At 46.1% G+C, this 26,761-nt stretch overlaps 3 protein-coding genes across 3 annotated transcripts in view; 1 reads left to right on the top strand and 2 right to left on the bottom strand.

The window, feature by feature from the left end:
* Positions 1–7,304, bottom strand: part of POMT2 (protein O-mannosyltransferase 2) — a 28,145-nt gene extending 20,841 nt beyond the window's left edge. The window contains exons 1-6 of the mRNA XM_064716057.1: positions 7,163–7,304; positions 6,499–6,583; positions 5,614–5,718; positions 4,360–4,468; positions 3,359–3,467; positions 1,777–1,936 (exon numbers count right to left, since the gene is read on the bottom strand). Coding sequence (XP_064572127.1) covers positions 1,777–1,936; positions 3,359–3,467; positions 4,360–4,468; positions 5,614–5,718; positions 6,499–6,558 — 543 coding nt within the window. The 5' untranslated portion in view covers positions 6,559–6,583; positions 7,163–7,304. The remainder of the gene's footprint in view (positions 1–1,776; positions 1,937–3,358; positions 3,468–4,359; positions 4,469–5,613; positions 5,719–6,498; positions 6,584–7,162) is intronic.
* Positions 7,305–7,331: 27 nt separating this feature from the next.
* GSTZ1 (glutathione S-transferase zeta 1) lies at positions 7,332–16,564 on the top strand. The gene is made up of 9 exons (XM_064716058.1): positions 7,332–7,481; positions 10,483–10,534; positions 11,116–11,183; positions 11,992–12,072; positions 12,532–12,657; positions 13,227–13,302; positions 14,077–14,129; positions 15,399–15,448; positions 16,201–16,564. The coding sequence occupies exons 1-9, from the start codon at positions 7,461–7,463 to the stop codon at positions 16,325–16,327; spliced, it is 654 nt and encodes a 217-aa protein (XP_064572128.1). The 5' UTR covers positions 7,332–7,460; the 3' UTR covers positions 16,328–16,564.
* A 74-nt stretch (positions 16,565–16,638) lies between these two features.
* Positions 16,639–25,209, bottom strand: LOC135448149 (uncharacterized). Its single transcript, XM_064713787.1, has 14 exons — positions 25,097–25,209; positions 24,584–24,760; positions 24,237–24,342; positions 23,659–23,781; positions 22,912–23,152; positions 21,926–21,949; positions 21,463–21,513; positions 21,011–21,133; positions 20,295–20,482; positions 19,368–19,567; positions 18,980–19,071; positions 18,612–18,666; positions 17,837–17,934; positions 16,639–17,701 (listed from the first exon to the last, which is right to left on the bottom strand). Exons 1-14 carry the CDS (start codon positions 25,207–25,209, stop codon positions 17,487–17,489), a joined length of 1,806 nt encoding a protein of 601 aa, XP_064569857.1. The 3' UTR covers positions 16,639–17,486.
* Between the last annotated feature and the right edge of the window lie 1,552 nt (positions 25,210–26,761).

The following is a 26,761-nucleotide window of genomic DNA, read 5'->3' as shown; positions in this document are numbered from 1 at the left end:
AGAAAAAAATTAAATAGCAAAAACTGTTTGCTAAATGGCCACACTAACTTCAAAGTGGATGAGAGCAGATGCACTTGCTATTCTACATATTCTTTAACATACCTATCATTAAGCTAATCATTCTCCATCCTTTAGTACCAGAACCACTTAATTCGGAAGGAATGGAAAAAGCTGAACACATTGCAAAACTCAGTGAAGTCAACAAAGGAAAGAGCTGTTCAGTTCAAGTACTTCAGCAGAACTTAATAACCACTGGACACTTAGAAACTAATGCTGATTGATGGTACATAACCAAATATAGGCACTGGAGAGGCACATGAACTACCCTCCAGTTCCCTACTTAGAAAAGCCTCAATATGCTCCAATTTTCATGAAATGGTTTTCTTTAACTTCAAAGACTTCAATGCAAAGGCAAATAAAAGAAAGTGCATGTGAAAGACAGCAGTGAGCAAACCAGAACAATGGATCAACATAAGCTGAGAATTCTAGCAATCAACTTAGTCCCCAAAAAATTGCATGTAAATAATCATGAGAAGCTCCCTAACAAATGCAGAGGTAAGTTATTCAGGCTTTCAGGAGATTAATCCTCACCTTTTTTTTCCCCTCTCCTCAAGCACCAAGGTTGCCAAATAGCTATTCAGAACGCATCTACCTTCTGGACTAAATTTCTTTACATATTCTAACACCCGGGGGTTTGCTGCCTTTGCTGCCAGTAGCACAAATGAAATCACTGTGCAGCTGTCTGCTGGCACAAAGCTTAGACATGATGGATTTGTTCTATTTCAAATGCAATTAACTGACTTTGCTCAAGAAGTGTTTCTCTGGAGTTGGAACATTGAATCTTTGCAGCCCATATTGTTCACATTAATCAAAGAAAACAAATCACACAGGAGGAATAGAGAAAGTCCCTCCCATGCTCCCACTGTTTATAGGACAAACGAGACAAAAACAGTAAGTGAAAAAAAATAGAATTTTCAAGCTTCAAAACAGGCTGAGACAAGAGAAGAACTGAACACCTTTTAAAAGATATGAGTGAAGAATTTGTCTTCCTGCCGGTTGCAAGACAGCAAATGGTACATCAAGGCGTTTCTCCAAATGGCAGATTTCACACTTGGCAAACATAAAATGCAATATATTAGACCAGGACACTCAAACCCACTAGCAATTTTTTTAAAGCTTAGAAGAACTAAATGTGTGTGAAATCAAGCAGGCTATGGCTGTCTTCATCCTCTCAACTGGCTATGGATACTGCAGGTTGCAGAGCATTTCTGTGACTCGTGATGCTCCTGCTCTGCAGCCTCTGCCCCCTTACTCTCAGGCAGCAGAGCCTGAGCTCACGCTGCTTATGCAAACTAAGTGCTGCAAGACACACCTGATTGCCAAGTAGCACATACTCCTTGGAAGTACAGGTAACAGTGCTGGGCAACATCTTGCTTTGGGCCACTGTAAAGCCATTCCCAATGAGCATTTTTAGCTTAGACTGAAAATGTAGCCAACTGGAATGGTAACAGTTTCTCTCAGGAAAAAGTAACAATCTTTCTGCTGTGTTTGTATACTATAATATCCTGCTAACGTAAGTGTGGCTTTTTGCAAAAGTGTGGCAATAATTTTTTCATTATAACCTTAATTTCCTTTTTTCATCACCACATCAGATGCCCCTCTGCTGCAGACAGAGTATCTCTGTTTGGGTACTTGCAGGCTTGTCAAAGACCAGGAAAATTGCAAGCAAACAAAACAAATAAACCTTTAAAGTAAAGAAAAGCCTTTGAAACTCACCAGTGACAGGCTGAGGTTCCCCAGCAAGTCCCATAGGTCATAGATTGTGTTCAAGCCAACCAAGAGGACTACAAAAAGGCCAACAAATTTTACCCCCATTGCTCCAGCAAGGCTCACACCAGTCAGACTCAGCCAGAACCACCAGGAGGCAGAAAATGGCCTGCAGGACCAGTAGAGCGAGTCAGTAAATAAAATGATGGCTACATGAACAGGCAGCCTATGATCACAAAAATAAGTAACAGATCAGTTACCCCACAAAATTACAGTCCATCTTCTCAGGAACCCATAAGAAGTGGAAAAACAAGTTTTTCATGTAGTTTAGAATCACACAAGGATACTGGTTTCAGATACAGGCTTGTGAAGCCTTGATACTGGCTTCAAGTACACTTAAGCCAGGGGCAACCCTAGATCTCCCATTCAATGATGGAAACACAGATAGCAGGTACAAGCTAAAATACTAGTGTGAAGAAAGTCTGACTACATGGATGTTCTGGAAACAGAAACAAGAACTTTGCTCCATAAAGCGCAAACTTAATTCTCTTTAGGGACATGGGGAAGAACAAGAGGCAAAGAGCAGCCTACTGTACTAAAGCAAGAAAGCCTTAGCAGAAAACATCTATCCAAAACACAAACAAAAACTGCAGCAAAAAGCAAACAAATTATAAACTGACATAAAACTGAACCATAGAAAAGAGATGAGAAAAAATGACAGCAGAATTTAAAACCTTTTTCCTTCTGATTCCTAATGCCTTGACACTTTTATTTCAACTAGACAAAATCCCCATGACCTGCTAAGCAACACGAGAGCTAGAGTTGCCTTTAATTTGTAGAATATCAACTACTTTGACAACAGGATTAATTCTAAGATATGAAAAACAAATTCACATCAAGGCACACAGAGCTGATCAAGCACTGCCCTGTAATTTAGTGCTTGCATTTTCTGGGGAATATGCAGTAGATAAGGATGGCCTTGGACAGCTGTACATGATGCTGCAGGCTGCATTTCAGCCACACAAACTGCAGACACACTAAGATTGATACGATCAGTTCTTGAATGTTTCATGAAATAAAAACTGCTCATATATAACACAGAATTTCAACTTTTTATGTCTTTGAATTTGGGATGCATTTCAAGGAAACTACTCTGTGCAGCCCAGCCACAAAGAAGCCCTCTGACACATCCCAATAGCTATAAACCACCACCCTTTCTGGATGGGTCTATAGCAAATATCCTTAGCAACTGAACTACTTTATTCAGAATCATCCTGGCTATATTTTCCTCTAAGTTTTTGTAGCCATTGCTCTAAGCCAAACAAATTACACTATTTACCTCAGACAGCAGGACTTTTAAAGGTGCTTACAGTCACAGGTAAATTTGTGTACTACAGGCACAATATTTTCTCCGGAACTACACAGACCCTCAGAGTAAAAATTTCTCTCTGCTATCAACAGTCATTTTCAGCTTCAAATTTCCTGAAATAATCTTATTTCAGCCACTCACACATAACCAATGGCAGCTATTACTTTAACTGTGTGAAAGTTAAATACCTATAGTTTAACAAAATTATCATCCTTATCTTACCTGTCTGCACAGCTGTTACATTTCACCATACTCAGAACAGCTCCCATGAGAAAGAACATTAGAATGGGATCCAGCAGAATATACTGGGACAATGTAATACAGCCTGTATCTGCAAAGAGACACACAGCAATGTCAGAAAGACTTGCAGTTCCAAAATGAATCTCAGATTGTGGGAATCCAGCTTCCACAATGTAGTCAAGACAAGAAGAAGGCAGGAAATTTTAGAAACAGAAGGAGATCATAACATTTCATCTTCTACCTGAATAACAAAGGGAAAAAAAACCAACAAAACAAAAATAAAAACAAATACAAGAACAAAAGGCAGTACAGCAGTATCTGTGAAACACCATTTGGAAAATGCTGATAACATATTCAGATGGAGAGGATTACAGCCAGCAATTATCTACCTAAGGCATCACCATAATGCCAGAGGATGCCAGAGGAGAAGTGATCTTTCAGACTGTACCTATAAAAAATAAATATGGCTTTGATATTTAAAGTCTCCATTTCTCAATACCTGTGTGTCCTTACAAAACTCCTATTTTGGTAACTTCATTTGCAAGGTCAATTTCTCCCCTTGGCTCAATTCAACAAGGAACTTTATTAATTTCTTATTGTGAACCCTTCTAAAGTAATGCAGGGGCTGTTAAAGATCTCTATAATTCATACAGGAAACATCAATATTTCACTGGTGGGTAAATTAATTTCTGACCACCCACCTTACAAAAATTTTTAAAATTAAGGTGCAATCTAACCCAGTTCTGTGGTTGTGCAAATAACAGAAGTACACCTATGAATTAAACAAGACTGTGAAGTTCTTAAGGGGACCACCAAGTAAGAAGCCTCATACACATATACATTTAAAAAAGTGAAATTACTTTGCTTTTGAGAAAGTCTCTCATTAACCCAAATATCCCCTGGTTAGGTAACACATGGTAATGCAGAAATTAAACTATCTGAACAATTAAGATACTCAATTTTGCTGTACCAGGAACACCTACCAAAAATGAGGATGAAAGCCGTGAGTAAGGCTGCTGGCAGTGACTTTGACAGTTCCAACACTGTGAGGTAGGCAAAAGGAACCAGGCAGGAGCCAAGAAATGCACAAAACTGCAGGAAAAGATCATAGCAGAAATTATAACCCCACCCATGTGGGACAAGAGCTCACACCATTTCATTTCCTTCATCTTCCATGCCTACAACAACAGGAGGTGTTGCAGCAGCTGACCCGAGTCTCAAAGAACATCGGACAAAAGCCAACTGAACAAAGACACTGCTCAGAGGACAGAAGCTTACTCTGCTCTGCAGTGGTGTCAGTAACAACAGCCAGTCACACTCCTGCTAGACTACACCAGATATTCATAAATGGATGCATCAAGTAGGTGCACTACATATCCATTACAGTCTTTTTTAACAAGATACTAGGGTATGAAAGTTAAGAACAAAATACACTTGCACCTTACATCTTTAGCAGACCAGATTCCCCTCTCCTACACAAATCATACCAAGGATAGTTGGAGGAGAAAGAGAAGAAATCAAAACAAAAGAAAGCAAGACCACAGTAGAATTTATTATCTTTTTTGTCTGTTTCTGGTACCTCTCCCACCTTTGGCTCAGGGAAATGTAAAACCATTAACTTCTGGAAACTAAACTAAGAAAACATGCCTTCCTAGCTTTTAGTTTTCTTTCTAGGTAATAGCAATTGGCCACTGTTTCTCCTTCTGACTTTTGTGCTGTCAGTTATATGGCTCTTCATCTTCCTAAAAAGCAGCAGAGCCAGGGTTTCAGATCAAATACAACTCTGAATTCTGCCCTGCTGTCCTAGGCTCCATCAGCGTGCTCAGCTTGGTGTCACCAGTGGTGGCAAAGTGCAGGTGACAGTGGATGACCCTGGCTTTTTGATACCCTTGGCTCCCCAGGAGATTAGCCAGGCACAGTGGAGTGAGAGAAGCTCAAACTCAGCAATGTTTGCTTTGCAGACAAGGCAAGGTATCCATCCCATGCAGCAGTGTAGTCTCACTAATTAGCAGGAAGAGCTGCCCTCAATTTTCACCTTAATTTCTTACCTGGCCTTTCAGAGACACATTAAGACTTATTCACAATAGAACCACTAGCACTTTTAAAGGAGCTTAAAGACAAGGCACAAGGCTAAACAGACCTCTGACCTGATCAAGGAGAACTGTTCTTATGATGGAACACTGTACTAAAAGGCACAGGACAGCTAACCAGCTTGACAGGAGCGTGCAGAGCCTTACCCCTCTCATCCCTACGTAGTTGTGCTGCTCATATCGATCCCCTGGCTTTTGGAAAGGAAATGTACCATCATATCCACTAAGGTAGCCAGCAAGTCCAATCAGCATCTGAAGAGAAAACGTGAAAAAACTGGTCAGGAAAATCACACTGGAGGAAAAAGTATCCAGGCCAGCAGCAGGTAAGATTTTAATAGAAGGCCCATTGATTCAGAGGACAAATAATTCAGACACATCATCCAAAAAAAGAGTTTATTTACAGAAATCATTTACATCCATACTGCTCTTCGTCTTAAGGCAAAATCAGAATTTTTTTTGCAACAGACTATAAGGCTGACTGCAAGCTCAAGGAAAATAGCAAGTGAGGAGTTGAGCAGAGAGAATCTGTTAAGTCTCCCATAGATCCCTATCTGTTTAGTTTCAGGAGACTCAGTCTGAAAGAAAGATAACTTTTAAAAGGCAGGAGGATGCACCACATCCACACTACACACAGTTGCTAAAACAAGTTCATTTACAGAACAGGAATCAATGCTCCCAGGGTCATTTGTGGCAGGCATTTCATTTGCTCACAAGTTATCAGGAACTGTTTGCTTCCTTTAAAATGTAGGCTTCTATTACATATGCCCCCCAAGTGTGACACTGATTTTTTCATGTCAAGCCTTTCAAAAACCCAACATACAATACTGTTTGGTATTCTTATATTTGAAGCATTTTTTGTGAGAACAAAAAGTTGCAAGTTGAGGCTCTGGACACAGAATGCAAATTGCTGTGGTGTCAGCAACAACAGTTAGGAAGGACTTTGTTGTTCACCACATCCTCTGGCCAGAAGGCAGAGACTTTTATTGGCCCACTCCTGTGGCTTCTGAAACATGCAACAGAAAAGCAGTTTACCTTCCCCAAAGGGGGATGGACATCAAAGAAGAAGGTCCGATTAATGTAGTAACTTCCCATCTTCCCAAAATGAGTTTCATCCCAACTAGAAAAAACACACCAACAAAACACAAACCACAATAACCAATCTGCTACAACGGTGAAGAGAGTTGAAAAAAAAAAATCCAGGATGATCTTTTTACTTATGCTTTTTATAGTATAGAGGGATACTGTCATATATTCCATATGAGACAATGCGTTATACTCAGTGGGAGATCATGGACAGCACGGCAGCCATTGTAGCAAAGGTCCTTTTTTTAAGGAGTTTTATATTATCACTGCAAAACCTCCAAGGCTTGCCAAAAGGTTTGCCCTTTTGCTTTCAAATTGACCTTAGAGGTTTAAAAGTCTGCTTGCTGCACAAAGATCCCCAGGACGCCCTCCCCGGTACGCGGTGCCCTCCTGCAGCACGGCCCGAGAGCAGCGGGGAGGGCGCGGGGGCCGGCCCGGGCTGGCCGGAGAGCGCAGCCCTGCCCTGCGGCCCTCGCTGCCGTGTCCCGTCCCCCACCTGCCGGGGGTGCAGTCCCGGCCTCTGTGGCCGGCAGAAGGCGGACATGCACCCACTCGCACCGCGGGGCCCGGGCAGCGCCCGGCCGGAGAGGCGCACGCCCCGCCCGGCCCGTACCATACGTGCGGCGGCTCCCGCAGGCGGTGGAAGCGGGAGGCGAAGCTGAGGAGGGTGACGAGGGCCAGGGCGGCCGGGCGGGTGGCGGCGGGCGGGGCGGGGCGCGGCGGCGCCCCCGGCCCCCGGCGGGGCTCCCGCTGCCGCGGCGGCATCCGCGGGCACCCGCCGCGCACTGCACCGCGCCGGGCGCGGCGCATGCTGGGCCGGAGTGCGGCGGGGCGCGGGGCACGCCGGGGGATGCAGTCCCGGCCGGGCGGTGCCCGCAGCCGCCGAGCCCTGAGCGCAGGCCGGGACGGCGATGAGCGCCGCCGCCGCCAAGGTACGCGGCGCCTGCTCCGCGCTCTCCCCGCGGGCGGGAGGGGAGCGGGGGGCGATGGTGGCGCCATGGCCGGTGGGAGCGGGGCTTGGGGCGGCGGCTCTCCGCCTTCGGCCTGCCCGGGCCTCGCTCGGTTCGGCCTCGTTGCCGGCTGTGGCTTGTGGTGCCCCGGGAAGCCGGGACGGCGGGTCCCGGGAGGAGCGCGCCCCCGCTGCCCCGGCCGGCACCCGTGTGTCTGTCGCAGTGGAAAGCGAGGAATTTAACCCCGTGCTAAATAAAATGATTCAGTGTGCTGGTGCTTTTAGCCGTGCTCCTTACTTAGCATATTTTATTGGCGTGCACTGTTCACACCAATTCCTGCTGAAGAGTTACTGAGAATTTAGGAGCAAATCTGTTTTTTCTGCTTTCCATTTGAACCCAGCAGAGTACAAGCTGTGCCTTTCGGGCACCGAGGTGTCCCCTAGGGCAGCCCCCAAGGAGCAGCGGATGTGTGCAGGCTGCTAGGCTTGGTGGGTCTCAGGAAAGGTGAGAGATTTGGCCTTTCCAAGGGCATCCCATATATCGCCTGGAAAGAGGTGATACCCAGAGTCGACCGTACTACTCTGAAGAAGACAGAAAACCTAAGAGGTCAACATACAAAGTTAGGGGCATTTCTTCTGTCTTTCACAACAGGGAAGTGTGTTTCCCAAATTTTTACTCTGGACTGGTATTTAAGCCCAAAGTTTCCTCACTGGTTGCCAGAAATGAAAACAGAACCAAACCAGAACTCTCAGTAGACATCAAGCAAAACCTGTCCTCCCACATCATCCCAGCTCCAACCAGGCTAAACTGCAGGGTTTGGGGATTTTATCCCACAGGGTTGAAAATGCAGGAAATTCTTTCCTGAGACTTCCCTGGACCATACTCAGCATTTCCTCAGAGGAAATGCTGGCAGTGTCGCTCTGGGATCTGTCCACTAAGGACAAAACATTTCTGTTGTCTGTAGTCTTTACTTAGCTGATTATTTTTGCCTGTGGTCTGCCTTGCTGCTAGGAGCAAAACAGCATGAACTCAAGAGATCACTCCATGCCCCAGCCTCTGGAGACAGTTCCCAGCTGAACGATGGGTTGGTTTCCATGTTCTTTTTGGTGAAATCCCCAGGGCCTTGAAATTATAGAGCAGTGCAATTAGCATAGCACAGTTTATTCAAAATGATAGCATAGGCTGTAAAACCAAAAAAGAACTGCAGAGAGAATCAGGAAAAATGTCTCTGCTGGCTGAGAGGCCAGAGTCCAAAACAGACATAGTGAAGGACATGAATTTCTGAGCCAAAAAATCATTAGCAAGGTCCTCAGGAAATGCAAGTAAAATTAGTATCTCATGACTGCTCTATTTTCTCTTTTGAAGCCTTAGTTTCTGTTTCTTTCCCTGAAACTCACCAGGCTAGACATTTGAAAAATGATCATAGCTGATATTTCTAATGCCCTGATCCCAGGAGAATTTTAGAAAATCAGTAAATATTTTATCCACTTAAGTGTTACCAGTACTTTCCATCTCTTTCCTCCTCACTTATAAATCTGAGTAATTCAGTCAAAGACATACCTCATTTGAAGTTATTTGAGCCAATCTAAACTGTAAGAGAAGCATGAACTTTACAAAGAGGACTGGAGCACAGAGATCACCAGCGTCTCTGGTTTTCTGTTGACAGACTATAATTGAGCATATCTGTGCATTCTTTTGTCTTGCTGCTAAGTCTCTGAGAAATCTTCTATGCATTTTGAGTGGGTAGAGACACAGAGAGACCTATGGCATGCCATGGAATCTGTGTAAGCAAGGAGAGACATGATTAAAGTTTATTTAGAGACATACAGGGATACCAATTTCCTGTGTGGAAAGAAAAAGCTCTGACACAAAAAAAAAGTGCAGTCTTTTATTTTACACTGAGTTGGTCTGAGGTCAGAGTAGCAGCTTCTCCCATATCTGCAATGTAGAAAATCCCCTGTACTGGCCCGTACTGGCGGGAGGGGAGCTACAGGAGAACACGATGGAATCTTCCTGCAAAGGCAGCCCATTCCCAGAGCTAGCAATCATTCCCTAGTGAAAAATAAATTCTGCATGCAGCTTTGGTTTTAATTTTTTGTTCTCCAGGGTTAGATTTCTGCATTGGCAACTGGTGACAGCTTGTGAGGCTCTCCAGACACCTTATTTATGTCTGGATGAAAAGCTATGGAAAAAAGAATGGTTCCCAAATGGGCTTCCAAGCTTAAATCTTGTTAATGGTTTTGATATCAGGGCTGAGAGAGGGTGACTGCAGTGACTCAGGATTGAATCTCATTGGCTGGTTTTTGTGTCCTGGGCACAGACTGGGGGGCAAAGTCCTTATTGGTTTTAAGAGAGAAGCCTTTACCCATGCCAGCTGAGTTAAAAGGGAAAACACAGAGGTTGTTTTTATTTCGTGGAGGCAACTGCACACACTTACCATGGCATCTGAAAAGGTGAGAGTGTGGACAGGGTGGAAGCATCTGGGAAGGCTACCTTAGTCTCATAGTTCAGGTAGAGATGAATTGTCTGTCTTCATGGCTTTCATCTCAAATAGCAGAAACTTATATTGTTTGGAAAGAAATCTGGCTTTTGCCTGCATGGCTGCAAAAGCTATTTAATATCATACAAATACCCAGGTGCTTGGCACAATCAGTACAGAAATTGTTTCAGAAATCTAAGATGGGACAGAAGTTAGCAATATTGGATAGGGACAAAGAGGGAAGCTTTATAGGGACTAATTTCAAGCTCATTTCTGCATTGCTGGAAACATCAGGTGCAACTGGATAATGAGAAGGCTATTATGAGAGACAGTGATGCTACCTGTATGCCCAAATCAGGAACAGTTACTTTCAGAAAGGAGCCCTCTCCTCCAAACATTGCTCTCTCCTTAGAGTTCCTGAAATGCCTTCTGCTCATGCATTCTTTCCCTTACATTCAATACCTGGTGCTCCCAGCATATAACCTTTTATCTTTCTCTCCCCAGCCAGTACTTTACAGCTATTTCCGAAGTTCCTGTTCTTGGAGAGTGCGAATCGGTAAGATTCAGTGTTCATCTCTCTTTTTTTGTCTCAGTATTGCAGCATCCTCCCCTTCACTTACCCAATTAATCAATCACTTATTAACAGAGAGGTCAGCAAACATGAGCCTGGAACAGTGAGGCATCTCCCCATGGGGAGGGTGGGGAAGAGAGCATCTTACCTGCAGCAGGTGGAATAGAGGGGAACAGATAAGAGGGCTTCATGATGCTACCTCAGACTCTGGCCTGCCCAGGTCATGAGAGCTATGCAGGGCTGGGAATGGTCCCTACTTGTACTGAGACAGAAAGGTTTTAAAGCTGAGCACATGGTCCTGCCCTCTATAAGCTGAATCAGGAAGGGCTGTGCTGCAAAGAATTGCAAAGCTTATTTTGAAAAATGCAGTGGTTTTGGCAGGACTGGTCTTTAGTACTTTGGTCCTTCATGTGCCAGAGCACTGTCTTCTCAGTAGACTTAGGCCACCCTCCTTGAGGGAGAGGGTAATTTTTTCCAAATGTAGATGCCAACATTCTCCTGAGCCCATTACCAATGAAACTGGTCCCAGTGTAGCTGTCTGAAGCTGTACACTCTGCTCTCCCTAGCACTGGCTCTGAAAGGAATTTCCTATGACCTGGTCCCAGTGAATCTCATTAAGGATGGAGGACAGCAGGTAAGGATAAAAATACTACTGCTCTCTCCAGGGTACTGAACTTGGGGATCATTAGGACACTTGAGATTAGCACTAGAAAGTTCACAGGCAAAGTTACTGAATTCCTCACCACTTCTTTGTAATTAATAGTTGCTTTCAGCCAGTATTCCCTGCCATGTGAGACAGGAGGAGAATATGACTGCAGGAGACTAGAGGCTTTTTCCTCTCTCAGACATTTGTGACTGAATCCATAAGGCTGAAGATCTTTTGCTTACCATGATACAACTAAATATATCTCGAGCACAGACTTCAGAGAAGCTGCCCCACACTTTAAACAGACTCAGCCTGATTCAATTAGCAACAGAAGATGCAGGGATGTCCAAGAGATGCTAAATTATATTGCAGGAGGCTGAAAAGGGCCTATGAAAGGAAGAGGTGGCTTGCCAAAAGAGATCTTGACTGAGGCCTTACTTGGGGGTCCATAGGAGGGAGTTGTGCACCTCGTGGTATCATGGGCTCAATGGGCTGGTATGGGCTAAGGAAGAGTTGGACAACTGGGACAGTAGTGGTGGCACTGATGCAGTACCACTGGGCATTGCAGTGGTGCTTTATCAAGAGATAATGCAGTCTGGGCCAGGATGCAGTGATCCCTGAGCCCTAGTGAGAGCTTAGTAGGCTAATAGTACAGCATAATTTACTGCAAAGGTTAATATTAAGGTAGAGAGAAAAAGAAGAAGGAAAAAAAAATTGGTAACTGGGTTCTGGGAGAAGAAAACAAGGAAGAAGAATTTCTTATTGCTGTAGAGTAATTTCAGGTTTGTTTCCACAGTTTTCTGCTGAATTCAAGGCACTGAATCCAATGCAGCAAGTCCCAGCCTTGAAAATTGATGGCATCACCCTTTCTCAGTCGGTGAGTTATGAGCCATATCCCTGTTAAACTTTTACTCCAACCTGCTGCCCAATCTGCGTGGGATAGCTTTGTCCCATCTTTTTCCCCAGAGCTCTCACCTATAAATGGGAAAAGAGGTAGCATTTATGGTCCCACTTGGGAACAGAAATAGCACATATTCCTTGATGGGAAACTACTGTCAAGGATTAAAGTTCACTTCTGCTTTGGTTCATCACTCCACCTTTAACTAAGCAGTCTGACTTCGATGGCTGTTCCATGGTTTGCCTGAAATTACAGCTGGATGAAATGACAAGGTCACAGGCAGATGTCAGAGGGGTTATTCTGTTCTTTGGGTTGGTAACAAACTGCATGCAAAAGCTGTTGTATTGTCTTGGATCAGCTCCCCTTTCCCAGGTGTCCAGAATGTGAAGTTTTCCTTGGCTCTGCAATAACCTTCCATTATCTCTTTGTTCATTACAGCTAGCTATAATTAATTACCTAGAAGAGACACATCCTAACCCCAGGCTCCTGCCCCAAGATCCAAAGAAGAGAGCCCAAGTCAGAATGATCGCTGATCACATTGCCTCTGGCATTCAGCCACTCCAGGTACTGCCATGTCAGATCCATGCAAGTGAGAAAATCAGAAAGAATTTCTGTCTCTGAAATTTCTCAGTCTCCTTAAATTGTTGCCAGCCAACCAGGTGACAGAATTTCAGACTGGTGTGCTAGCAGATAAAATCTGCTTAACCTCTGCCTGATCTAGATACCAATGGCACCAATACAGTATTTCCAAAAAAGCAAATACTATAGCATCCCAGGGTTCTTTCCAGAAAGAGCTGAATCCATATGGTTTTACTGCTGAGTCTAGGATGTTTTAGGAAGAAGAGAATTGAGCAGCTGAAAGGGAAGAGGCAAAGGGATACCCTGGCAACTGTTACAGAAGGGTAGTGTCAAGAGAAGGATACAGCAGGGTGCATGATTCAGTGCAGGTGAGGTCAGGGCTGACCCAACCAAGTGAACGCAGGCCAGCCTTGGCAACTGAGTTCAGGCCACCCCTGAACTCAGGGGTCCAGCCTTGGCAACCCCTCATCTCCCCTCTCCTCCACTGGATGACACAGTGGGTAAGATCCTGCCAGCAGTAGTTATCTAACCTAGAGATTGCTTTGCCTTCACAGAACCTGAATGTCCTGAAACAAATGGGGGAGAAAAAGATGGAATGGGCTCAGAACTGTATCATGTCTGGCTTTCAAGGTACATCCCACATCCAAAATGATCAGTATTTCACCTGACCTTACAAAATGCTACACCCTGGCATTCTACTCATCTTTTTCAAGTGGAACCACAGATATTCCTAGGCTGGTGTGCTGGAGTCCTGCCTTGCTGGCAGAGACAGTGCTCTCCCTGCCCAGACTCACTTGTCCAGGACTGGTAGCTCCCCAGGATCTCAGAGCAAAGATGTGCACATGGAAGAGGAGAACCTGATGCCATCCTGCACATTGCAGCAGTTGATTCATTCTGAAGCACCAGGGCTCACAGCACTTCTAAAGTTCTTGATATACATAGATAGGTTTTTGTAATTGGACACCTAATAGCAAACTCCCCCAGAGTTTAGCAAGTAACAGAGTATTTCTTTGCCTTTTTGAGAAAAATAAAGTGCTTTTGGTTCCCTCAAAATCCTTTCCCCCGTGTGCCATAATGACAGGCCCATCTTCTCTTCCTGACAGACACAAACTGACTGAACCTTTGCATTTTTCCCCTCCCCAATCACGTATTTCTACATTAACCTCATAGTATTTCAAGTGTATTGTCTAAAGCAGCTGAAAGCACCCTGGGTCCAAAAAAGCTGAAGAACCCTAAAGACTCCCATAACTATAGTAAGATTTCCGGTCCTTCTAGTTTCTCCCAAAATACTCCTTTTTCATATTCTGCTCAGGGTTAAGATGTCCTTGTACTTAATTCCCAGTCTAGAAAGTGTTTGGTGTCCCTTTCTATTGACTCATTCCAGTGTACCACCTCTCTTAACAGCAGTGGAGCAGATTCTGCAGCACACTGCTGGACGCTACTGTGTGGGGGATGAAGTAAGTATCTGAGAGAGCCCTGTGTGCTACTGCAGGACTGAAAAGCCCAGTACCTTCCCCTAAATGAGGAAAGAAAATTAGCTGAGGAGACAAGAGCACAACCCCATCCAGTTCCTAGAATTACATGCAGTGCCTTCACCATAACAAAGAACAGCTGCATGGATGCTACTTAGGCCATTACTGACTGGCAGAGAGTTATGGAGATGTTTACTTGTCCCTGCCTATAACCTGCTGGTGGCCAGATTCTGCAGCTGTATCTAGGAGCTGGCTGGTACTACAGGATGTGGAAAAAGAGGATCTATCATTTCATCTTTATGGGATTTGGACTTCAACATGTCCTGTCATACAGACAAAAGCTTGGCTCAAGAAACTTGGTTCAGTTGTTAGCTCTGTTCTATGGAACCTTTAACCAACTTGTATTTTTCTGCTCTGATCATCCAGTTTTAAGATGGACAGATTTCACAGAGCTCACATAAAAGCTGTTCTGACCCTTACCAAACTAGAGGTATCTCAGGCCTTTTCCATTTATTGGTTCTGCTGCCAGGCTAAAGATCTTTCCTATAAAAGCCTTAGAAAAAAAGGAAGGCTCCTGCATTATTCTGGGATACAGAGAATTGTATAGCAGCAGCCTTATGGAGCCCTTGGTAGGCAAAAGCTATTTACAAGATCTAATGTTGGAGAATAACAAGTGCTTTGAGAGGCACCAGGGCTTTGTGACCTGGGGAGCAGGGTGGGAGCAGCTGCCTCTGTCTGTGCAGACAGGCAGCCAGCAGCACTGCCATTAAGTCTTCCTTTCAGATTGCAAGTCTCTGAGCCTGTGTACAGAGGCCCTATCACATATCAAGTCTTGACGTTGGCAGGACCTGCTTTATACTCCTGCAGTGCAAACAAGCAAAATTTATTTAACTTTTTCCAGCCATGCAAACACCCCTCTCCCTCCATCACCTCCCTCTGCAGCTTGCCAGCAGATGTGTTTGCTTAGAGGTAGTTGCCATAGAAGCACAGTGTCCTTGAGGTCATAATGATCAGCTGGTAAATATAAAGCTCCCTAAAAGCTTATGGCTTCTCTTAGTAACTGCAATGAAGTTCTTTTTCTTGTACTGTTGCTGTAGTATTAATGCTGAATTAAATAATTCGATCATCATGACAACTCCTCTGTACTGGCTGATAAAATAATTTCTGTCCTGGTCTTAAAGTCTGCCACCACTGGGAAGTGTGAGGGGACAGGCTCTGAGTTGTTCTAACCTCTTTTCTCTGCTATATTTGCAGGTTTCCATGGCTGATCTGTGTTTAGTGCCTCAAGTTGCCAATGCTGAAAGGTAATTAAAGCTAAGTTTGAGATATTCTTCAACACATCTACTTATGCTGGGCTGTCAGAGCTTACCTTCTGCTGCTCCTTATGCCTGTTAGAAAGTATCCCTCCTGCCTGCCCTGTCCACTTACATGTCTTCTCTCCACAAGTTTTCCTACTTCATAAATACTGTCTCTTTTGGAAGTAGTGAATTGTGGTCTCCCCTTAGAGGCCCCTAGGGAAACCTGATCTATGACCTTAGAAAAGCTGAGGTTGCCCACACTCCATGTTCTCTGTCCCTGTTTGCTTTATTCTTACACTGCATACAGGGAAAAGATTAATCTTTTAGATTTTATTTAAAGCCTCAAACCCATACAAGTAGGCTGCATGATTCCCAGGAAAAGCAGTGTCTTCTTACTTTGTGCTGCACATCATGTAAAAATCTGGTGAAAATCACACAATCACAGAATGACTTTGGGGTTGGAAGGGAATTCTGGAGGTCACCCAGTCCAATTTCCCTGCTAGAGGAAGTGGCACAGGATTGCATCCAGCTTGGTTTTGACTATCTCTAAGAGAAGGAGACTTTACAACCTCTCCAGGCACTGATTAATCTCTCTAGCATTTGTTTGTAAACCTACAGGGATGAACCTTTTCTGTTAGTGTACATGCCTGTGAGATTCTCCCATACTAGGCAGGCCTATCACACTGCTCTGCACTTCTGCTCACTGCTGCACTGCCTCTCCAACTCTTAGCACTTCACAAATTCTTTTCCTTTTACAGATTCAAAGTGGACATGGGTCCATATCCCACAATAACCAGAATAAATAAAGCTCTCTTGGAGTTAGAGGCCTTCAAAACAAGCCACCCTTCCCGGCAGCCAGATACTCCTGCAGAGCTGCGAGCTTGAAGCCTTTCTGCTCATTAAATCCACAAAGCTGCCATGATAAAGAAGACAACACCTACAGGATGAGTAGGACTTTAGTGCCAGTATCTTCCCTTTCATCTGGGTGGGAAGGACAGAGGACCTGGAAATAGTGTGGATGACTTATAGGAGCTATGCCTGTGCTGGAATACGTGCAGCTACTAGTTTTTTCTATGCAGTCTATCTCCATGAAGCAGATTAAAGCAGAAGTATCCATAATGATCAGAAGTTCCCTCTGTATGGCTTTGGGTTGGGGAATGTGACCACAAACAACTGTGAGGCATTGAGTCAATTCTCTGTTCCCCACAGGGGCTACTTCTTTCTACCATCTACAGAAAGAGCATCAGGGAATGAGTATACACAGTGTGCTTATCCTTGGAGCTGCCTCAGAGCCACAGCACAGTCATCAGCTCCATGGATATAAACAATCAGATCTAATCTCTGATGGAAGATAGCTTAACCCTTGTTGGGGTCTTGAAAGAGCCAAGTTGGCAGCTCTGTCACCCCCCTTGCAATAATAAAAGCAGTCACATGGATTTTATAAAAGCTCTGCCTAGAGCAAAGCTAGCTGATGGTGCCTTAGACAGCAAGGCACAACCAGCTCTCTTCCTTACAATGAAAATTATGTTTTCTTCTTTTTCCCATCCTCAGATACTGCTCTAGGTGGTTTCCTAGCCTTCAGCTGCAGCCTATTGCCCAGGGAAATTCCTCCCCAGATTCCCTCCAAACCAGAACCCTGCCTGTGCTTTTACTGTAAAATAGCAGCAATAAATACCATTTCACTCACCCCAAATGAAACCAAACATCTAAGTCACCCACAAAGCTGAAAGCACCCTGGGAATTCCAGCTAAAAACCTGTAGGGCAAGAAAGGAACCCATAACCTTTGTCTGTTCTTGTGCAGAGTCAGCTCAGGTCCCACTGAATGTTTTGGCACCTGAGCCCAGATACTGTGTACAGGTACCCTAGTAAAACAATACCCATGGCATTCAGACTTGACAGACCCAGTCTCTTGTACCAAGGTGCCATTCACCTACATACAGATACCTGGACTGCCAAGTTGCTTGGACTCATTTATTGCCATCCATGTGTGTATCTAGGCTGGTGAAGAGCCTTGCTGCTCAGGCTCATTCTGTGAATCATGCATTATCCTAGGTCCAGCTGGATCTTGAGCGTGCTGTTATAAAAGGTCCCAGCACAGTTGGAGCCCCCAAAGACCAACAGCGTGTGCAGCTTCTGCTCCTCTTTGTTCTCCTTGTCCATATCCATCAGGTGGGCAGGAGTCAGGTCAAGCAGTGTGTGGCCAGCTCGGGGAACGGAGCAGAGGTCGTGGTGGGTCACTGTGCTCCATGAAAGAGTGTCTGAAATGGAAAGGGGATATCAATACTGACAAGCCCATTCCTAGTGCAAGGGATGAGACAAATGGACTAGGCTAGGTGTTCAGAAACACCACTGCAGCCCCAGAGCTATCAAAACAGGGCAGGAGAGTCACTCACCTAGGTGGAAGACAAAGGCATCTTGCAAGGCTCCTCTGGCATTGCAGCCTCCACTGATCAGAACCTTCTGGTCCGACACAGCCAGAGCTGCATGAAAGCTGTGACCAAAGCAAAGTCAAAAGGCGACTGCAATAAAACCTGCTGGGGTGGCCTCAATCAGCAATGGGCAGGGATTGGCAGACTTGATTAGGAGGCTGGGGGCTTAAGCTGCAGGAAGAAAGTTGACTTCTGCTTCTCTCTGCCCTGACTTACAGAAATGTAAAAGAGATGTTTGCCTCTGCAGGTCAGGCCACAGTCAGGCCTGAATAGCAATTCATTATCTCAGAAGGAGCTATCAAAACTCCTATGCTTTGCTCTGTGGGGTGAGATAGCAGGGTAGCTGGGCTCTGCAATGATTTAGATCGTTGTTCTAGTGAGCAGTTCTGTCCCTTTAGGAACAACATAGTCCTGGTGCAGGAGTTTCTTCCTCTGTGTGGCACAGCACCTGTCCAGGCACTATGAAGACCAAACAGCAAGCCATACAGTTTACTAGCACACAGCAGAAACCTTACCCTAGCCTGAAAGACAGATTTCCAGGGAGACTACAGAATATCCCTGCACACCATACAGGCACCAACAGCACAGGAACTCCTGGCCCCACAGTGGAGAGAAGATCCACTGTATTTTGACTAGTGGAACAGAGATATGCAGCTGGGTCTGATCACAAGTACTGTTTAAACCTGGCTTCAAAGAGAAATTACAGAAGATAGCTCCTGGGTCTGCAAGAGAATCTTACCTACGTGCAGAAGGCTGTCCTGCCAGGAGGGGGACTGATGTGTACTCCATGAAACCTGACAGACAGAGAAAAGGCAGGTGAAATGTCCAAGAACCTCAGCCTCATAACTAGACAAAAACTTAGATACTCTGCCACATCAACAGTGCCTCTGCCTTATCTGTTACCCAATTTCTTCCAAAAAAGCCATTGTTTTTTCTTCTTTCCCTCCCTTATTGCCCCAGAAAGGGTTTTTTTTTTAACCCCTAGTTTTTCATCTCCATTGCCTAGTCAGGAGTTTTTATAATGCTCTTGCTATTTTCCCATTAAGCACACCTCACTCCCAAGTCCCTGTCTTGGAACAGACCTTTTTGAGGCACAGACTTTCTTACCCAGATCCAGAATGTGCATGTCACTGAGGTAGACAGAAGTCCTCTGACCCCCAAAAATCACCAGCTTGTTTTTCAATAGAGTAGCTGAATGCCTGGGCAGAGAGCAAGCAAATTAATAAAACATCTTCAGCAAGTTCCCAAAAGTTCCATTTTAGCCTTGGCCTCTTCTACTGGGCTGCCATAGCTTCAGTCTACACCTGGGACAAAATCCCATCAGGATTCACAACAGGAGGTACTGAAAATCCATTGCTCTAAACATAGCCCTATCTTAAAGAATACATGGTGGAGAGCAATCGCCTAATATTTAAGAAATCACACGGGTGTGGGAGGGAAGATAAGCAGAGGTTTCCTGCACTATTTTGGATAGCTGGAATTAAAGCACTCTCACCCAAGCCTAGGAAGAGGCTTCTCCCCTTCTGAAATGGGCTGGTACCAAATTTCATGCTCTGGATTGAAGACATAGAGCATATTGCTGCAGGGTGCAACTGCCAGCGATGCCTTTCTGGGGAAAGTTCCTCCAAAAACAAAGAGCTCCTTGTTGTAGATAGTTGCACTGTGGTAGGCGAGCACTGGTATCCTCCCTTTAGCCTAGAAAGATTTAATATGTATTTGTTACAAGAAGTGCATTATTTGCTGCATGACCCATAGGAAAGGGGCTCACATCATGCAATGAGTTTGAAAAGTCTCAATTTTCACTTTATTGGCTCCCCTGCCAGATCTTTGCTGCACAGGCAGACAGTACATTCTTTGCATTCTTTGCACCAGAACGCTCTGATAAGAAAAGGAAGTCCGCCTCCCACACCTTTCTCAGAAGATGTCAGGGAACAGAAAGATCTCATCCAGGCTTACTCTGTAAAAGCCATTTTGTGCTTTACCAGGAAAGAGACATAGTCCCATGCTGACAAGGGCTCAGAATTCTGCTGTACTCAGGGCAGTTCCTGATTTGAGAAGACTGGCTCTGCACCTCAGCATGTGGTGCTGCCCTCAATTACACCATATAAAATGAGAGGCCATTTCCCTCCACTACTTGTACAGTACCTCCCACCATTGAGCTTGGTCAGGCAGAGCCCTCTGCAGCAGCCATTTTTTCCCTTTGCTTCATTCATTGTAGGCACAGCTCCTGGTTTCTGTTCAGCATGTGGCTTTTCAACACAGCCTCCTAATACCTGTCAAACCCAGCTATGCATCTCAGACAGCCTGCACCAACAGTGGACCAAGACCACTGGACTAAGGACACGTGCACATGGACTGTCACATTCAGGCAGAACCTGCCACTCCTCCTGCACTTTTGTCTTGGAAGAGATGCAGTACTCACAGCCACAAAGAGCCATTTCCAGGTGACTGTGTCCAGAATGTAAATGCTGCTGTAGTCTTTGTCCTCCCTTATGCCCCCAAAGATGTAGATCCGCTTGGTGTCAGGGTCGTAGGTGGCTGTGTGACCATGCAAGCACGATGGCATGGCATTCTGTAGCTGGAGACCCACTGGAAGCCATAAATCACTGTCTGTGGGAGCAACAGCAGACACAGTGTGGGAGTTCAAAAATGTCCTTGATCGCTCTAGATTTAAAGAATATGCCATAAAAATCTTTACTCAAAATGTTGCTCCCTTTGCTTCCTCCTCTCCTTTGATTCGGAGCTAGAGGGAACTCATACAGAATGGTTCCTGCAAGGAATGATGGGGAATAGCAAGGTGAAAGAGAAGACCAGTGAGGTGCAGAAAGACACAAGGCACTGGAATTGTATGTCACACTTGCCCACCAGTCACCACACACAGACTGCAAACTGCACTGTTGCTTTTACCCCTTAAAATTCCAACTCTTTCCAGAACTTGTACCTTAGCTCCTAGAGTGCTCTCAAGTATAATGCCAGAGTCTCATAAGGCACTCTATGCTGTCGGCTCAGCCTGGTGACATGCCAGATGTGATGCCTTTGCTGTCCCCTCTATATGCACAGATGCCCAAGTACCCCCTCCCATCTGCATGAGCTATCCTTGAGTCCCACTGTCCCCATTGCTTTTCACAAAGTCCCCACCAATTTCCAGCTTCCAGAGAGCATCCCTGCAGGACTGTTGATTGACACCTTCTCCACCAATGACAACAGCTGTTCCCAGGTCACTGAGGCACATGGCATGGCACCACCGAGGGCTGGGACTGCCTGGGGAGGGAAGAGCACAGGCTTGTGAGCAGTCAGAGAGCACACCCTCAGCTGCCTCCCTTCCCTGCTGGGGAGAACAAGCCACCTGAATGCTCACAGGGAGGCAAGACAAGGGCCCCTGCTCCCTGCCCTCTGCAGGGGAGAAAGACATACCTCCCTGAGGAATATTTTCAGTTGGCTTGGGGGAATAACTGATGTACTTAGAGAGACCTCAGGAGCAAGGAGCAGCTGGATGTAGGATGCATTCAGGCTGCCACCATAGACAGGCTTGGATGTCCCCCATTTACTACCCCACCTCCAGAAGTGGGTATCTCAGTTGTGCTACTCACCCTGCACTACTCCTCGTGAGGGAGGGCTACCCAGGGACAGCTCATCAGTGCCTAAGACAGAATAATCAGAAGCCTGGAGCTGCTTCCAGAGGTATTCCTTGTACTGCTCTGTTCCTCCTCCCTTCCCCTCCCAGGCCCCTGCAGTTGGCTGAGCAAGCTAAAAAAATACTTTTAAAATCAAAGTCTATTTCATATCTTACCTTTTTTCCTCAAAGAGCTATGTACCCAGGGGTGGGCCTGAGATTCAGAGGGGCTAAAGAAACATATTTGAGAGCCTGACAGTACTGGAAGCACTGATGGCAATTACATGAAGAGGAACAGTACATACACATGACCTACTTGTTATTCTTGATCACTGGGGAGATACAGGATGAAACATGGGAGGCTTCTGATGTTGAAGGGAAGAAATATCATCACTGAGTGACTGATAAGACAAACCAGGGTCTAGGAACCAAATCCTCACCTTCCAACTCCTTCACTGCCAGATCTGCAGAGGGAACACAGAGATGGCCCCATAAAGCAGCCAGCAGACATACTGTGAAAAGTGCTCAGCTCCACTGTGTAAGAGCCCTTTGACCTTCCTTCCTCCAACCTCCAGCACAAAGCTACCTCACTGCAACAAACAAGGTGCAAGACCAAGAATCATGAATTAAGTCTCATCTGAAGAAAATAGGTAAGAGCAGGGCACACTTCCTCTGACTGCCAAATACTGTCACCATTGCATTTTACCCCTCTGATAGAAGATCATTTCCCCCCTTCTCATGCTGCCTGCAGCAGAGAAAACTTTATGATGAAGCTATATTTGCCTTTATGACAAGTAAGGCAAGTCCTAATAAGTAATTTCTTATGGGAACCACTAAGTTATTGCCAAACCTTTACACATAAACTTGGTCACACTCTGGAGTTGACTTGGAATTCCCACTCCAGAAGCCTAAGGTTTTGTTTCCAAACCCTTTGGCAGTTACCTTCTCACTACTCAAAAGCCAGTACAATTCCTTTTCATATTCTCTATACTATACTAATAACCAGTGTCTTCCATACACCAAGTGGTATGCTATTAGCAGGGGTACAAACAGACTAATGCAGAGGTTACAGAAGGTAACTTTCTTGTGCCTCAGTTACTCTTTTGTAAAACGAGGTTAACAATATTTGCCTTAGTTTATAAAACACTTTTACTTGTATGAAAAGATAGGCATTATGTCAGAGTAAAAAGTGGTGGCACTAAGATGTTATACCCCATGGTCCATTTCTAGCCTTTTCCCAACAAGGCAAAAACTCATTGAGCAGCTAAATAAATAAAGTGCATTCTCAGTATTTCAAAGCCAGACATACAAGCCCATCATGCCTTGGTACATAGAGAAATGGAATGGGAAGGTACAGCCCAGCAGCATTGATAGATCATTCAGACAAGATCTGAAGTAAAATAAAGTTGGAAGCTACCAGAATTACCTTCTTCATCAAGATATCTCTCAGATGTTGTGGGTTCAAATAAAACCTTTCTGGGCTTTTTGGAGTGGACTCTTGGTGGTGGTCCTTGGTCAGGACTCTTCTTCCAGGCCTCATTGGATTCCACCTTTCCAGCTGGTGGCTTCAGAGCACAGGGTACCACCATGGTCCTCAGCGGTGGCCGGATGTCCTCCTTCACAGGCCTGGATGCTCTGGCAGCCACCTCTGAGCTCTGACTCTTAACCTGTGACATGAGCCCCAGCCAAATCAGCCCCAAAGAAAAATACCTGAGGCTACTGTGAATTGCATCTTACTGGGCCAGAGATGTGGTAACTGTGCTTAGGCTCATCTTCCCATTGAGCTTTAAGGGTGAACATGCCATCAGTATTAGCTGCCAAACAGATGCTGAGCAGTGCAGCTATCTGCTGCTCTGTGCTGTAGTCAGCTTTCAGACTGTTGGCTGCTGGGCACAGCTAAAACATGGAAGGGCAAAAAGCCTATCTGTACTGGGAATGAAGGGGCTGGCTGACCATCCCACCAAGGATTACTATATTCAACATTTAAAAAGGCATTTCAATGGAGAATATATCTTTCTTCAGCACAAGAGAAACTTTGGCTCCAGAACTTGCTTATCCATATCTCCACCAAAAAAATGGCAGCAAATGTTTCAGCTAGACATGAACTGAATCACTACTGGTGAGGGAGAAGACACTAAGGAAAAAGTGAAAAGTGACTCCAAAATAGCCATACCTCAGTAGGATCCTCCAGGTCCTGGCCAAGGGCCCTATCATCTGCTGGAAGCACTGGTGACTGGCTGGTCTCGGGTACAAGGAAGGGATGGACAGGTGTACTGCTGGAAACACCTCGGAGCAGCTGCAGCAGAAACAGCAACAGAATCCTTAGTGCATTATCCTTCAGCCACAGAAAGGAAGAGCAAAATCATGTCCTGCAAGGGACAGATTCTCTGCAACGAATAATCTGCCTTTCATCTCCCACACCAACAAAACAAGCAAGGAAAAGAAAAGCCAGGCACTGTAAGATGCTAAATGCAGTGGCTTCAGCTCTAGGTAAAACACTGGAAGTGAACAGCTGTTGGCTGCCTGTCTCCTGCCACACACAAGGTGTTCTGGCAAAACTGTGTTCAGAGGATAGGCCTGGAGCATCACAGAGCTTTCAGGCTCAGCACAGACATGCATTAACAGATTCATGTATGTCAGCTCTACTTTGGAGTAGTAGAGAAGGAAAAGGAGAGCAAAAAGGGAGATTCTGGGGCTGAGAAGTGGCATTTGGGACCCTGGACAGGAAGAGAGGAGTGTCAGTTCTTTTACCTGTCCATTGACAGTCAGAACAAGCCTCACAGGGTTGCCTTTGTCCATCTCTTTCAACGAGGCCATGAAAAGATCTGTTCTCCAGTCGCCTTCCCACACCAGAGACCTGCCCAAGGGACCATGGCTTTTCAGCCCACAAGTGACACTGACCAGGACAAAATTCCTGCTCCCATACTAGATGATAACAGCCCAAAGCCAAAAGAGATCCAGTCCTGAAAGCAGCCAAAAGGAACCACAACTAGAGGGAAACACCATAGTGGAGGACCAGCAGGATTTGGGTAACAGCAGCAGAACCAGGCAGCACCAGAGATCAGAAAGCTTTTCTAGGATGCCCCTCCTGCTGTGACCTGCGGGTGGGCTCCAGCGTGCCGACCCGCTGTGGGGCAATGCCTGGGGACACCAGCACATCCACGGCGATGCTCGTGTCCGCAGAGTAACAGCTCCAGTCGCCCAGCCCGAACACCACCAGCTGCTTCGGCAATGGCAGGGGAAGCCAAGCCTGGAAAGCCATCTGGCTGGAATGGCTGCAAAGGGGAGGGAAGAAAAGCGAGAAATAGTAATCGAGGAGTAAAATAAAAGGTGAAAAAATTATATGAAAACTTCTGAAAACACTTTTATGCTGGGAAAGGGTGAAAGGAGAGGGCTTGTGTCATTTAAAGATGAAACCATGCAAGGATGCACGGAAGGAGATAACCGGTGGGAAGGGAGAGCCGCCAGGGGCTGGAGCAGCTCAGCGACGCGGGCAGCGGCGTTTCCAGAGCGGGTCAAAGCACGGCGTGGGGGTGCCCGGCCCGTGGGGAGCCCAGCCCTGACAGGGCCCGGCCGCATCCGCACAGCGCCGGAGCGGGGCCGGGCCGCACCTGCCGAGCCGCCGCGGCGGCTCCCGCAGAGCCCACAGCACGTAGAAGGCGAGGCCGCCCTGCCGGGCCCTGCCCGCGGGCCCCGGCCAGCCCCAGCGGCGGGCGCCCAGCATGGCCCCTGGTGAACGGCCCGGGCTGCCGGGGCCGCAATTTGAGCAGCGCGGCGTGGCGGGGGCGGCCCCGGCATCCCCCGGCCCGGCCCGGCCCGGCCCCACAGCTGCGGAGGGGCCCGGCCGGACCCGCCCTGCCCGCGGTGGGAGCGCCCGGGGCCCGGCCGTTCCCGTTAGGGGCCCGGCCAACCCCGTTAGGGGCCCGGCCGGCGGCAGCCCTGGCAAGGCCGGAGGAGGTCAGGGCACTAGGGCCCGCTGCTCAGGCCCTCCGAAGCCGGGACCAGCCTTGTCTCGTACCAAATCAGCCTCTGTAGAGTCACAGAATTAATTTGGTTGGAAAAGACCTCTGAGATCATCGAGAAGAGCCAGTGACCTCACTTCAGCATGTCAACTAGACATGGGCACTACACCTCCAGTCCTTCCTTAGACAGCTCCAAGGATGGTGACTCCACCGCCTCCCCGTGCAGTCCATTCCAGTATATAATCACCCTTTCTGTGAAGAAATTCCTTCTAATGTCCTAAACCTGCCCTAGCACAGCTTGAGACTATGTCCTCCTGTCCTGCCACTGGCTGCCTGGGTTAGGAGGCCAATTCCTACTTGCCTACAACCTCCTTTCAGGTAGTTGTAGAGAGTGATAAGTCTCCCCTGAGTCTTCTTTTCTGCAGCCTAGACAACTCCAGCTCCCTCAGCTACTCCTCAAAGAACTTGTGTTCCAGACAGTCACCATTTCTAGAGCCCAAGCCACATGACCCTTTCCAGAGAGGGATAATTTGCTTTCCAATTCCTAAATGATTGTGTCTGTACACATTTCTTGTAGCCTTCATGAAAAAGAGCAGGTGTGAACCTTGCTTCTCTTACTCTGCAGTCAGGGCTCATATTGAAGGTAGGATGGTGGCAGATACTCCTTAAACAGTAATTACATGTGTGTGTGTGTGTGTTACTACAAAGGCTCCACTGGGTAACTGATACACACACACACACACATGTAATTACTGTTTAAGTATCACCTGTATAACAATGAGTAGCTCTGCTAAGCTTAAAACTGCTGTTGATAATCAAGGACTACTAAAAGCAGTGACAGGACTTCAGCAGCCAAACTACAATATTCCCCCTATTCACCTGAAACAGGGAAGAGCCACTTCCCTGGCAGAGGCAACAAAGCCTGCTGCAAGGCCTTCACAGTGCACCTCACGATCAGTGTTTCTGCTGCAGCCCATGCACAAAAGTTAGAGAAGGGGGGAGTGGCAGAGTGGGGGCGGAACTTCCAGAGATGGGAAGAACTAATGTGAAATTTTGCATCACTGCCCTGCATCCCCACTGTTTTCCTTTGTTTTCCTCTTGGCCGTACACCCGAGCCAAGCACAAGGATATACTGTGAATGCATCATAATAAAGTAGCTGTAGCACTGTTTCTCTTTGGTGGTCTTAAGATGCAATGAAACATTTTTAACTTGGCAGAATCATCTATCCTTTGGATCAGCTTGGTTTATGATTGCTCCTGCCCATCAATTAGTTTATAAAAGTGTTCCAAGGGACTAGAACAGAGAATTGAACC

Source organism: Zonotrichia leucophrys, chromosome 5 (genome assembly GCF_028769735.1).
Source record: "Zonotrichia leucophrys gambelii isolate GWCS_2022_RI chromosome 5, RI_Zleu_2.0, whole genome shotgun sequence".
NCBI classification, from domain to species: Eukaryota; Metazoa; Chordata; class Aves; order Passeriformes; family Passerellidae; genus Zonotrichia; species Zonotrichia leucophrys.
This window is presented reverse-complemented; position numbering and strand designations above follow the sequence as displayed.